Here is a 13231-nt window from a genome sequence, read left to right on the forward strand (position 1 = left end):
CAGGCACAGGTCATCACACTCACACCCAGAGAAGCAGTTCATTATATACTTATGTATAACTACCCCAGTGTTCCAGTTGAGTTTTACCTTGTTTTCCAAACCTCTGCAATGTAGACTTTCTTCCTTGGATGATGGCAGGTGTCCCCACACAATCGAATGGTTTTCTGAAATTAAGTTCAGATATCCTGAATTTCTTCATCTGTGTCCTTAGACAGTAAATCATGAAGAGGCAGTACTGTGTCTTGTTTATAGATCCACAAGACCTTGCCACTAAACGACTCATCACTGCTGGCTCCTTAGAAGCTGTGGGTGGCATTTTGCAGGTGTCCTGTGGAATTCCAGTCATCTGCTCATGGTTTTTTGTTTGAGACAGGACCTCTCTGTGTGGCCCTCGAAATTACAGGGATCCTCTCATCTGAGACTCTAGTGTGGGGATTCCAGGTGGGAGCCACCACACCCAGCTTCCCTCCTGCTTTCCAGGCAGAATTTTCTCTGGGCTTCCGGACGTTTTGGAACATCTAGCCAACCATGTGCTTCCTCTCCAGGTCTTCCCTGCCCCGTGGGATGGGGGTCGGGCTGCTATGGTCGCTCAGTTCTCGAGTATTCTGCCCAGAAGGTTCTCACACGTGCTTGACTGAGTTACAGACTAGAGGAATGGTAATGGCAAGGGCCTGTCAGAGAGCAGCGGTGAATGGTGCAGGTTCCTGCCAGTTCCCTAAGAAGCCTACGTTTTGTCACCAAGCCCTGCTTGTTAGAACATGTCTGTTATCTGAACCTGTTTTTCCATCCACCATGTGACATATCCTGTACTTCATAGTTAGTTGATCTAAGGTAACTTCTTAAAGACTTGCGAAGGCACCAAGCCTTGTGTTCTTGTCCCTCAGCTCTGGTGTCTGCAGGTCACTGATTTGAGGTACAGCTATTGTGACTTTAGTCCTTGTGAATTCTCTTTTTCCTTTGTTTTTTATTATTTACCTTTCATTTTCTCCTTTGGTTAGTTGCCTTAAATACTTACTGCTACATAAATGGATATCATTTCACTCAAGAAATGGGGGGGGAGGTGTGAGCAAGTCTACCAACCTTGATCTGACTGGGCTCCCCAGAACTCACATGAAGGAGAGAAGCAGTTCATAAGAGTTGTCTCTGATCTTCCCGTGCATGCTAGTGCACACATATGCAAATAAATGTTCAAAAGAAACACACAGCCCCAGTTATCTCAAAGCTAATTTCGTTGACTTTGGTGCTAGGTGGTTCTGACAGGCATGCAGCCTCTCTCTACAGAAGGCTTAGCCACTGTCTTAGCAGACATGGTTAAAATGAGTGCAAGACGGTGTCTAGGATTTGTTTTAAAATGGTTAAGGAAGAAAGAACCTTTGTAGACCAGGCTAGACTTGAACTCACAGATCTGCTTGCCTCTGACTTCTGAGTCCTGAGATTAAAGGTGTGCACCACCACGCCTAGCCATGAGTGGAGAAACGAGGAAACCCTCATTAATGTTGGGCAGAAATATTTATCATTGTCGGGTTAACTGACATTTTCAGGCTTGTTTAATTTCTTGGTCTCTGTCGTTATTTTGGGTTTTCTGAGACAGAGCTGGGTTGTCTCCAAACTCACAACAATCTCCCACACCTGGCTAGACTATGTGTGTGCGTGTGAGGGAGAGGGAGGAGGGAGGGGGCAAAGCGAGCGCTCTGGGGACCAAACCTGGCCCTTGCACCTCATGCATCTTAGGCAGGCAGGCGCTCAGGTCTGAGCTGTGGCCTCAGCACTGCCATTTCTTTACTATTGTAAACATTATAAATGCACACACACATACATCTGGCAATTCATGTCTTTTGGTTGTTTTTCAAATTAAGATGAAACAGATTTCTTATATTAAAGATATATAACTTAATAGTTTATATTGCAATTTCTAGTTTGTCTCCTCCCTCGTAAAACACTTCCTTTACTTTAATTCATTTATTTAGTTTACATCCCAATCAGAGTTTTTCCTTGCCCTCCTCTCCCACTCCCTTTATCCTTCTCCCTGTCCCTCCCTCATACTCTCTCCCTTTCTCCGCAGAGAAGGGGAGGCCTCCAATGGATATCAGCACTCAGCCTATCAAGTTGCATTAGGACTAGGCTCATCTTTTCCTATTGAGGCCAGACAAGGCAGTCCAGTTGTTAGGAGTCTCACATGAAAACCAAGCTGCACATCTGTTACGTATGCGGAGAGGGCCTAGGGAAAACACTTCTTTTTCTGAGCTGGGGACATAGTTCTGTGGTAGAGTGCTTTAGAGTGCTTACCTAACATGTAAGGCTGTAAGGCCTTAGGTTTGTTCTTCAGTAACACACACACACACACACACACACACACACACACACGGAAGGAGGGAGACACAGTTTCTGTTTAAGTTTATTTTTTTTCTTTAAAGTTTATTCAATACAACATAATCTCCAATTTCACTGAGGTGGCTGACCAAAGCTGCCTCTAAATTGGAATTCAGTTGCTGAGCCAGCCCCAGCCTCAGCTTTCTTGTTAGCTCCAGGGGCACAGCACTCGTTCTGTAGGTGTCTCTGTCGGCCTCCCTTCTTGTGAATCTTGCAGGCCACTCACCCTCTAGACCTTCTGGCCAAGGCCTGCCAGTCTTGGGACGGCTGTGGCGCAGGGTAGTGGGCACAATCTCTGGAGGTAGGTGCAAGTAATCTCCGAGATATTGGATGCCCTCATTCGTAAGGTACCAGCAGAAATGTCTCCAAGCACACTGTTCCTTCACATAGTCTCTAGACTTGAGAGACTACATGGCCTTCATTACATGAAAGTTGGGCACATTCTTGTCTGCCAGCTCAAGGTGTTTGGACATTCTTTTTGGTGACCATTACGCCTTCCTTAAAAAGGGGTTCATAGATGGCAATCCGATTCTTCTTAGGCATCAACATCGTGGCGGCTGCAGGGTCCAAGTGGGTGGCTGGAAAGGAAGGGCCTGTTTAAGTTTTGTGTTGGAAACTAATAGCCATTTTAAAGAAAGTTGTCCCAGCAAGGTTCTCGTTATGCAATGATGATTTCCAGAAATCTGTGCATGTCTGCTTCTCAGACATATTCTCTCTCCCAACAGGAAAGCCATAGAGGAATTGCTAAAGGAGGCAAAGCGTGGGAAAACCAGAGCGGAGACAATGGGGCCGATGGGCTGGTAAGTTCCTGTGTAAACTCCTCAAACCTTAACAAACAAACAAACAAACCATGGGCGGGTCGCCACAGGGGTGATGCCAGCCTGTGACTCTGGGCTGGAGATGACAGGATGTGAGTAGAGTCTCTCAAACCTCCAGAGCTGTGGGATCACCCAGAGCGAGGCTGGTGTAAGACAGGAGTGCTGCGGAAAGCTGAGTTTGAGGAGCCCCAGCAGGCACGGTGGGCAGTGGGCATATGTGACAGTGTGGGGTGGAGTTTATAATTTATTTGGTTCACAAGGCCCTAAGATTTGGAGATATGTCTGCCCAAATAGTAGTGTTATGCCTGTGGTCATCGGTTTAGCCACTTGAACCAACGTTTACCTCGGAGTTTCTATACAAGCTAGAGTTTGTTCAAACTTAATAATACAAGTGGATTAGATCAGGCAATGGGGAAAGGCGATTCTTGACTGACAAACTGACTTCAATCCCAGGGACCCTCATGGTGGAAGGAGAAAACTGACTTCCTCAGGTTGTCCTCTGACCTCCACATACACACAAAATAAATGTAAAATAACACCAGGAGCAGAGGAAAATGCAACCTTGTGACCTGACTCAAGTCCATCGGACATGCGTGTAGTCACGGCAGTAGCGACTCCGTGACTATGCTGACACTGGAGCCTTCCTATGATGAGCAGTTCGCCACAGAGGGACCCCAGTGAACCCCAAGGCAGCACTGTGGCCGTGGGGGAAGAGCAGGCACTTGGGCTTCCAGTGTATCTTGTTTTAGGCCTTGTTTCTTCTCTCCCCTTTGTAAAATTATTTCTTTTCGAGGTTTCCATACATGTGTACAATGAAATATGACCATATCTGCCTCCAGTCTTTCCCCTTGACCTCCCCCTGTGTCCCACCTGCTGCTCCCCTCCCAACTTACCTTTCTTTTGTTTGTTTGTTTGTTTGTTTTTTGAGACAGGGTTTCTCTGTGTAGCCCTGGCTGTCCTGGAACTCACTCTGTAGACCAGGCTGGCCTCGAACTCAGAAATCTGCCTGCCTCTGCCTCCCAAGTGCTGGGATTAAAGGCGTGCACCACCATGCCCTGCTCACCTTTCTTTTTAATAACCCACCAAGTCTCTAGTAAGTGCTGCCCATGTGTGTGTGGGTGTGGGCATCCACTGGAGCATGGGAAACCTAACACCTCACCAAAGACTGCTTCTCTCCCTCAGTGCTGCCAGCTTCCAGGAGCCGGGCAGTAAAGCATGGTGCCTGGAGATCACCTCCCCCATATACGCTAGGGTTTCGGCTGGCTTGCTCCCCTGAGGGTGACTAGCTGCTTCCAGGTCATGAGTGTGACAGCCATGTCATGTCCAGGAGGCAGCATTTCACATACTCCTCCCCACTCCGTATTTACTTTAAATATGCCTGTATTTCTTACTTATTTTCTATGTGTGGGTGTTTGGCCTGCTTGTATGTCTGTGCACTGAATCCCAGGCGGTTGTGTGGGAGCTGGGAACAGAACTCCAGTCCTCTGCAGAAGCAGCCAGTGCTCTTAACCACTGAACCCTCTCTCCAGCCCTTGGTTCTCTTTTTGAGACGAGGGTATCTTGTATCATAGATTGCCCTCACGCTCCCTGTACAGCCAAGAATGATTTTGAATTTTTTTAAATTGTGTGTGTGAGTGTGTGTGTGTGTGTGTGTGTGTGTGTGTGTGTGTATGCGCTAGCTGGTACCCTCCAGGCAGAAGAGGGCATTGAGTCCCCTGGAGCTACAATAATAGCCTGTTGTAAGCAGCTGACGTGGATGCTGTGAGTCAAACCAGGGTCTCCTCTACAAGAGCAGTGTGTGCTCTAAACCCCTGAGCTGTCTCTCTACCACTTAAAATCCTGATCCTGCTGCCTCTACCTCCCAAATGCTAACTTTACAGGGATGTGTGATGAGGGGGCTAACCCAGGCCAGGCAAGTACTCTGTCAACTGACCTACTTCCGGTCCTTTGTTTTGTAAATTTGGATTTTAAACCATGCACACAATTTTCTTACATTATAAAGCTAAATTAAACCAAAATAAAGAAAATATTTCTAACTTCTAAAAGCCAAGCAAAATAAGGCAAATAGACCCAACTAAACAAATTGCATGGGGTCTCTTGGCCCATGGGCACACAGAAGAAAAGTATTTCAAGTAATCTAAAATTGACTCTATTTCTAGGAGCCCCCCTTCCCCCCCAAAAATAGCAAAAAGCAAAATAACTTGTCTCCCTCATTGTGGTGTTGATGCTGAGATTAACCCCATGGCTGCCCATGCTTCTGAGTCCGTCAGTGGAAGTGACAGGCACTGCCACATTCCCGGCCCAATCATCTTAGAGTAGGCTGAGAGTATAGGACAGTCCACACGGAGCGCCAGGATGCCAAGTATAAGAGATAACAGTCAGAAGTAAAAACCTCACTGCCATCCTAAATTTGAATTGGAATGTCCCTGGGAAGCTGTGCTGCAATTTTTTTCAGATAACACTTTTTTTTTTTCTTTTAAGTTCGAAGACACAGAAATACTGACTGCCCACCTTCAGCAGTAAGGCTTGACTCACTGGCCCAGGGCCATCCTGTAGGAAAGTACTATCTCTCACTGAAAGGAGATAAGGGGCCTTTGAGGCACCATCGCTCGCACACCTGAAGTGGTGCTCAGAATAAGCCAGACTGCAGGATTAGAGACGGCCTGGCAAGATAGCCGTCATTTCTAATACCAAGATTCCCAAGGGGCCTCAGGCTTCAGTGGTTCGCTAGAATTTGCAACATTGCTGGACTCTGTAATACTCATGGTTACAGGGGATTACGGGGAAGAGATGCAGATTAAAATAAGGCAGGATAAGAGCCTAGAAGCACGGGATCTGGGAGGGTCCAAAACCTGAAGCCTCTCTGCCTCTCCCTTGAGGAGTCAGAACACGCTGCCTCCCGACATGAGTGAGAGGACTGGAGGGTTGCCAGGCAAGGGAGGGCCCTCGGATCTTCATGTGCAGAGTTTTCACTCTGGCCCCATTGTGTAGGTGTGGCTGACTGATTGATTACATGGTTGACCGATTGTTTACATGGTTGACTGATTGATTACATGGTTGATTTTTTTTTTTTTTAAGTTTCCAGGTTGGCCCGTATCACATGACCTAAAGCTCTCACCTTACCTCAACATAGTTGTTCTCTCTTGTGTGGCCAGCCCTCCTCTAGGACTAGAAGGTGCCAGCTCCACCCTCAACAAAGACATTTCTGTCACGTATGATGTAGATTACTTTCCAGAAGCTGAGAGCAAAGATGAGTGAGCCCTCCCTTAGGTCAAGTCAAGCTCTTACTTCATGGGAACAAACCGTATGATCTGGAAAAGCTTGTCATGCCAGAAAACCAAAATCTGTCAAAGACTAACAGCAGGTTGGGAAGTCTCTGGAACCAATCTGAAGTCAAAGATAGAATAATTTGATCCAAAAAAACAATGAAATTATAATGATTGGATCACCTAAAACATATTGAAACCCTTAAGGCTGTATGCTGGCTGGTTTTATGTCAGCTTGACACAGCTAGCATCATACTTGAGGAGGGAGTCTCAATTTGGGGAAATGCCTCTATAAAATCGGGCTGTAGGCAAGCCTGTGGGGCATTTTCTTAATTGGTGATTGATGGGGGAAAGCACAGCCCATTGTGGCCCTGGGTTCTATAAGAAAACAGACTGAGCAAGCCATGGGGAACAAGCCAGTAAGCAGCATCCCTCCATGGCCTCTGCATCAGCTCCTGCCTCCAGGTTCCAGCCCTGTTGGAGTTCCTGTCCTGACTTCCTCCAGTGATAAAAGTGTAAGCCAAATAAACCCGTTGATCCCCAACCTACTTTTGCTCACTGTGTCTCGTCCTCAGTAGTAACCCAGATAAGACAGGCTGTGAGAAATCCCACATTCCAAACCCCTGGTCCCTCTGAAGAGTGCCAGGAACCCAACCCCCGATCACAAAATGGGCATGGAGAGGTTCAAATACATCTCAGCACTGCAAATACCTGACAGAATAACACTTAGGAAAGAGCTGTTCCTCACCCGGCGTGGTAGTGGCTCATACCTGTAAGCTCGGCACATAGGAGACCAAAGCAGACAGGATAGTAAATTCCAGACCAGCCTGAGCAAAATAGCCACTTCCAGATCGGCCCCATGGACATTAAAAGATGTCTTCAAGGCAGAGCAAACAAGCTGATACAAAGTCCTAGATTTAATTCCCAGTGTCTCCCCCTTCAAAAGCATTAACCTAGCTAACGTATGACAGAAGTGTGATAGAACAGAGAATCATGGGCCAATAGTTTGGTTCGGTTTTCTACGAGACTGGAGGTTGAGCCCAGGGCCTCATGCAGTTCTAAGCAAGCACTCTGCCACTGAGCCATAGCCTTAGCCCCAAACTGCATAAGGCAAACAATCCTGCTTAAGAAAAAGTTTACTAAGGTAACTAAAGGACTAGCCAGTAAGCAGATCCTCAGATTAGATTGAAAAATTAGCATTGACAGTGCAATGACTTTTGCCGTGAGTGCACGCGCAGAGTGAAAATGTGAAAAGATTGCCAACCGAGTGAAGCTGAAGTGTGGAATAACCAGAAACGTCAGTCATACAACGGCTTTGAAAGCAGTTGGCAGCTTCTCGTAAATATACACTCACCACACAGAATCTTCAAGCAGATTACCAAAGAGAATTCAAAACAGAAATCTCGGAAGAGCTTCGCTCAATGGCATTTATTGCAGCTTTGTTTATAAAAGCCCCAAACAGAGTGGATAAATCTCAGCCGCGTCGTGAAGACTCCAGAACATGGCTGTGTATGGTTCCACTTATTTGGCATTGGGACATAACAGACATCACCAGTTGTTGGAACCTAGGGGCTAGAGAAGGACTCGGAGAATGTTCCGTATCTTGACTCTGATAGAATCTGATTTCCTGTATTGGTTGAAGACCAGAAAACTAGTCACTTATAAACTTGGAGACTAGAGAGGTGGATCAGTGGTTAGGAGCACTGGCTGTTTTTCCAAAACTGGGTTTGCAGCGCCCACATGGTGTGGCTCACAACCACCTGAAATGCCGTTGGCAGGGCTGGCACACTCTTCTGGTCTCTGTAGGCATGCGCATGTGCACATACTCTATGCAAGCAAATACTCCCACATATGAAATAAATCTTTTAAAAAGAGAGAAACTTATGTACATTTTATACAAATTATGCCATAGCAAAACCTGTATTGACAGAGGAAGGCTGGGAACGTAGCTCAGTGCTAAAGCACTTGCCTAGTGCACACAAAGTTCTGTGTTTGATTCCCCAGGACAACAGAAACATTTATAAGCTCCGGTCTCTGACTGTGACTGTGTAAAGGCCGTCAGTGGCTGCTGAGTCTGTCGGTGAAAGGGGGTGGCTCACGTCTGAGGGTCTGAGGTCTCCACTGTTGCAGTAAAGCATCACGCACAGAAGCAGCCTGGGGAGGAGGAGTTTGTTTCGTTTTACTTCTCTCAGCCACAGTCTTATCCCTGAGGGGAATGAGGGCCGGAGCTCAGGCAGGGCAGGAACCTAGAGGCAGGAACTGATGCAGAGGCCGTGGAGGGTGCTGCCTACTGGCCTGCTCCTCCTGACTTAGCCCTCTTTCTTACAGACCCTGGGACCATCACCGGGAGTGGCCCAACCCACGTAAGCTGAGTCCTCCCACATCAGTCAAGAAAATGTCCTCCAGACTTGCCAACAGGCCGGTCCTGTGGAGGCATTCTCAGTTGCAGTTCCCTTTGAGATAGCTCTAGCTGTGTCAAGTTGGAGGAAAAGACACTTTGTGCTGAATGTTGGTTTGTGACAAACCCAACCATATTAGTGATTATTGTTTATAGTGCTGGGGATAAAGCCTGTGTGTGAGTGGCCTCACACAGTGCTAGGCAAGCTCTCTTCTACAGAGCCACAGACACAGCACTCACATTGGCGAATCTTCACAAAAGGCTGCAATAAAGAAGCAACAGAGAGAGAGAGAGAGAGAGAACAGACAGACAGACAGACAGATAGACACACATACACACCTTTAAGACATGAGGGAGTGAGGGAACGACTCTGGCTAAGAGTGCACCTGGCTCTTGCAGATGAGCCACGGTTGCTGGCCGGCACCGCAGCAAGTGGCTCAGAGCAGCAGCTGGTATCCAGCTCCAAGGAAACCAACTCCTATCCTGGCTCCTGGGAGCACCATACTCCTCCACACACACAGACGTACATGCACATGATTAAAAACAAAATCAATGTTCTTAAAATATGTGAAACAACTAGAGATAGTTGAAGATACTAAGGAAATTCATGGTGGGCTTTTAGTCGTGATAATGGTCTTGCTGTTTTAGATTTTTTTGTTACTGTGTGAGCATATAATACGCATGAGGTCAGAGGTCAACTCTGTACCGTCGGTTCTCTGCTTCCACCTTTATATGAGTTCTGGGATCCAGGTTGTCACTCTTTTGTTTGCTTGTTTTTGGTTTCGAGACAGGGTTTCTCTGTGTTTCCCTGACTGTCCTGGAACTCACTCTGTAGTCCAGGCTGGCCTTGAACTCACAGAGACCCGCCTGCCTCTACCTCTCTGCCTCTCTCTGCCTCTGCCTCCCACGTGCTAGGGTTAAAGCTCCCCAGTGAGGCTGTCACTCTCACATAACAAGCATTTTACCTGCTGAGCCAGGTTCATTTGGTGTTTCCAGCTTTGTCTACACATGTGGAATCATCTGTCAGATTTTAACTTCTGTCATTCAGAAAACACTATGACGGTGTATGTCCCACTATTGTGATTTTGGAGTGGAATTTGGGCGTTGGCACTCTAACCACACATCCAAGTGATTCTAAGGGTGCAGACATGTTTGAAAAGACAATGATCCTGCTTCACTGAAAAGAGTTGGAACTCCTTGCTAGGCAGATGTAAGGTGGCCTTGCACCAAGGCTGGAGGCAGACAGCCCACTGCACTCAGCAGCCTGGTCTGGGTATGGCCTGGAGAATGACCTCTGCACAGACCTTAAAGGGCAGAGAGCAGTTGCTCTAACGTAAACCATGCTTTGTTTTTCTAAGTGCATAGAAGACTTTATTTATAAGTAATGGTTTTAAATCTGTAATATAGAATGTGAGTGAGATTGTTTAATTTGGAGTGTCCCATAAGAAAGACCATAGAACCTTGAACAGAGGCTGTCTAACTAGAAGACGTATGAGTGGGACACCATTTTTATTTTCTAAAGAAAGGGACCATTTGGTGCCTGGACTCACTGCCTTGGATATGTCTCAGCAAACGCACTTCTGAAGTTCTTGTTGGGAGCCATTGCGAGTGAACTCCTGGCCCATGTGGCTTATGTTAGTGGGCATAAAGGAATGTATAGACACGCATTGGAGCTTGCCTGCCTTCCTGGTCTGCAAAGCCAGTTTTGCTCTGCCCACAGTCCCCGTAGCTTCTCTGCAGCCCAGTTATCTTTCTGCTCCAATGCCTGGGGGGAAGAATGGACAGGAGAGGGACCACGGAGCAGCAGCCTGTGGGTTCTTAACCCAGTTGTTTTCCAGTGCCTGCAGGGTGCTTTCCTGAAGGGGTCCGGTCCCACTGCAGGCAGAGAGGAAAGACCTGCCTCACCTCTGCTGTGGTCTCCAGCTTTTCCATTTCCAGCCTGCTCCCTGGCAGGCCTGTCGGTCATTGGAAAGGAGATCGCTTCTCATTCTCTATCGAGATGTGGCTTTCTGATCCATATGGACTCCCTGCTTGCCAGGCCTGAGGAAGGGTTAAGGAGACTTGTTTTTCTGGCCTTTGGCTTTTTACGCTCTGGTGGATAGACAAACAGGAGGTGATCTCAGTTGAGTGAGGAGGCTGGGAGGAGTGTGCATTTGTCACAGATAAGCCCTTTGTGATATTTCAGGACCACAGAAATCCAGACTTCCACTTTATGCTTCAAAACGATGGGGCCCAGAGAAGTTCCCTGAGACCCCACCCCACCCCAGGCTGACTCTCTGCTGTGGGGTCTGTAACATTGCCTTGTGGGCCTTCAGTCCATCGCCACAAGCCTCTGTATGCCCGCCTGCTTCTGTTCCCCTCAGTTTTCTCCACTGAGAGCCTGTTTTGCCTTCGCTGCACGGGCCTAATATAATGTCCCGCAGACAGAGGTTTTGAACATAGTAAATGCTTTTATATATACATTGTGACACAGGCACACATATACCCAGTGTTTCACTGTACTTTTGGGTGCAGTGTTGGGCACACGGTAAGCCTTGGGAGTGTGTAAGTCATGAAGGAGGTTCATTTCTCAGATGGCCCGTTCTAAGGCATCTGATTGCCAGATTGGAAATGCACTACCAAGGGTGATTATGGTAGCTGTGGCGGCATTAAACAACAGCATGAGTTGTAATCAACCATAACTTAGAGATAAATAGCACCTCACTACATGGAGGGCCTGCCTCTGCCCCAGCCCTTCCATCCACTCTAGACTCGGAGTCTCCAGGCTTGAAGCCTTCGGAGTGCAGAGTGCCATGGCTGGTGTGGGGACGGCACGCAGCTGCTCCATAACCAAGCATCTGTGTGTCAGCTATAAAGATAACTGGGCCTGTCGTGCTCTTTGCCGCAGCATTGTCCTGTGTCCCTGAGTGGTCAGCTGTCCCTGCTATGTGTGCCTCTGGTCATCTGCTAGAAGGAACTCAGCTGTGAGCGCACTTCCCTGCTTGCTGGTAGCTAGGCCCTTAGGCTGTGGTGAGCTTTCCCCAGACCTGCCATGGCTGGGCTGTGGTGTGACTGTGGTGCTGGTGACTGTAGTAATGAGGTAGCGCTGTAAGTAGTGTTCAGGCATGGGGCCACTGCATCACCTTTCCAGAGTCTTGTTGTCTAGTCTTTACTGACCTGGTACTTGAATTGTTATGTACCCCACGCTGGTCTCAGAATCATGGCAGTCCCCCTGCCTCAGCACTACGTGGCAAGGGAAGCAGAACAAACTCAGGAGCTGGGTCTGTGGGACCTGAATTGCTTTGTACTGATCTGCATAGTGGGTCAGCTGGGGAGGGAGGGACTTTAACTCTCACATTTCTGATGTCTTCTTCCCTCTTCATGTCCACAGGATGAAGTGTCCTCTTGCTGGTACAAATAAAAGATTCCTAATTAACACAATTAAGAACACACTGCCCTCCCATAAAGAGCAAGACCATGAACAAAAAGAGGGCAGTAAGGAGCCCGGCAAAAGCCAAGACCAGAAGGAATCCAGTGGGAAGAAGCACCGAAGCCACTCATACAAGCGCAGCCTTCACTCGTCCCGGGGCTCCGCGGGCTGCTCTCCTCCACGGAAGCGGACCTCCCGGACCTCCCGGGACAAGTGCGACTCACGGCCCAGCAGGCGATGAGACAGAGCGGCAGGGCTAGCCCAGCCCAGCACTGCACCTGCCACTGGGCACAGCAAGGAAGACAGGGAGGTGGCCGGCTGACACCTGAGAGGGACTTTCTCAGTGGGTCCTTTGTTTTAAGGAGGCTGTTGGTACTGTGTGGTTGTTCTTGTTGCTGTTGTTGTTGTTAACAGGAGAAGAAAACTTTACTAAAACAAATCTTAACTACCTTATCCTGAAGGTGTCGCGGTGAGAGCAGGCTGCCTCGGCATGGCCCCCGCACATCCGTGGTGTCTTTACCCTACCTTACGTGGAAGTTCGTTTCAAAACAGGCAGTTTTAGAATTTGAGATTTTGAGATTGTTTAAAAACTCCTAGTTTTTTGATGTACTGCTCTTTTGTGGTCATTTCCCAGAATTTCTCAAAAAATCAATAAAATACTTAGAAATGCGGTGCTTTCCTCTTTTGGGTGTCAAACACTAAGCTCACAGTCTGAGAAACTCAGCCACTCAGCGTAGCTTCTGAGTGACTGGAGTGAGGAGTCCACACGCAGCTTTGGGCCTTGTGCTCTGTCAGCTCGCAGAGGGTAAGAACGGCTCTCGTTCCATTCCCAAGTTCAGCCCAAAGATAAGGTGCAGTTATAGACTTGCTTTTAAATATATGTGGTTTGGGTGGTTCTGTTTAAAACCCGCAGTAGTGTAATTCTTTTCCCTAGCTAGCAAACCCATCAGTGCCGATCTCTGCAAGCAGG

At 47.8% G+C, this 13231-nt stretch overlaps 1 protein-coding gene and 1 pseudogene across 2 annotated transcripts; one reads left to right on the forward strand and one right to left on the reverse strand.

Annotated features, from left to right (window-relative positions):
• Positions 1-2408: 2408 nt before the first annotated feature.
• On the reverse strand, positions 2409-11182 carry LOC147005410 (small ribosomal subunit protein eS10-like; annotated as a pseudogene). The gene is made up of 2 exons (XR_015047026.1): positions 10758-11182; positions 2409-2948 (listed from the first exon to the last, which is right to left on the reverse strand). The product of XR_015047026.1 is annotated as a small ribosomal subunit protein eS10-like (transcript).
• On the forward strand, positions 3097-12931 carry LOC110293941 (protein POLR1D-like). The gene is made up of 2 exons (XM_021161841.2): positions 3097-3170; positions 12223-12931. The coding sequence occupies exons 1-2, from the start codon at positions 3154-3156 to the stop codon at positions 12500-12502; spliced, it is 297 nt and encodes a 98-aa protein (XP_021017500.2). The 5' UTR covers positions 3097-3153; the 3' UTR covers positions 12503-12931.
• The last annotated feature ends 300 nt before the right edge of the window (positions 12932-13231 follow it).

Source organism: Mus caroli, unplaced genomic scaffold, assembly GCF_978045245.1.
Source record: "Mus caroli unplaced genomic scaffold, Mus_caroli_1 scaffold_4, whole genome shotgun sequence".
Lineage (NCBI taxonomy): Eukaryota > Metazoa > Chordata > Mammalia > Rodentia > Muridae > Mus > Mus caroli.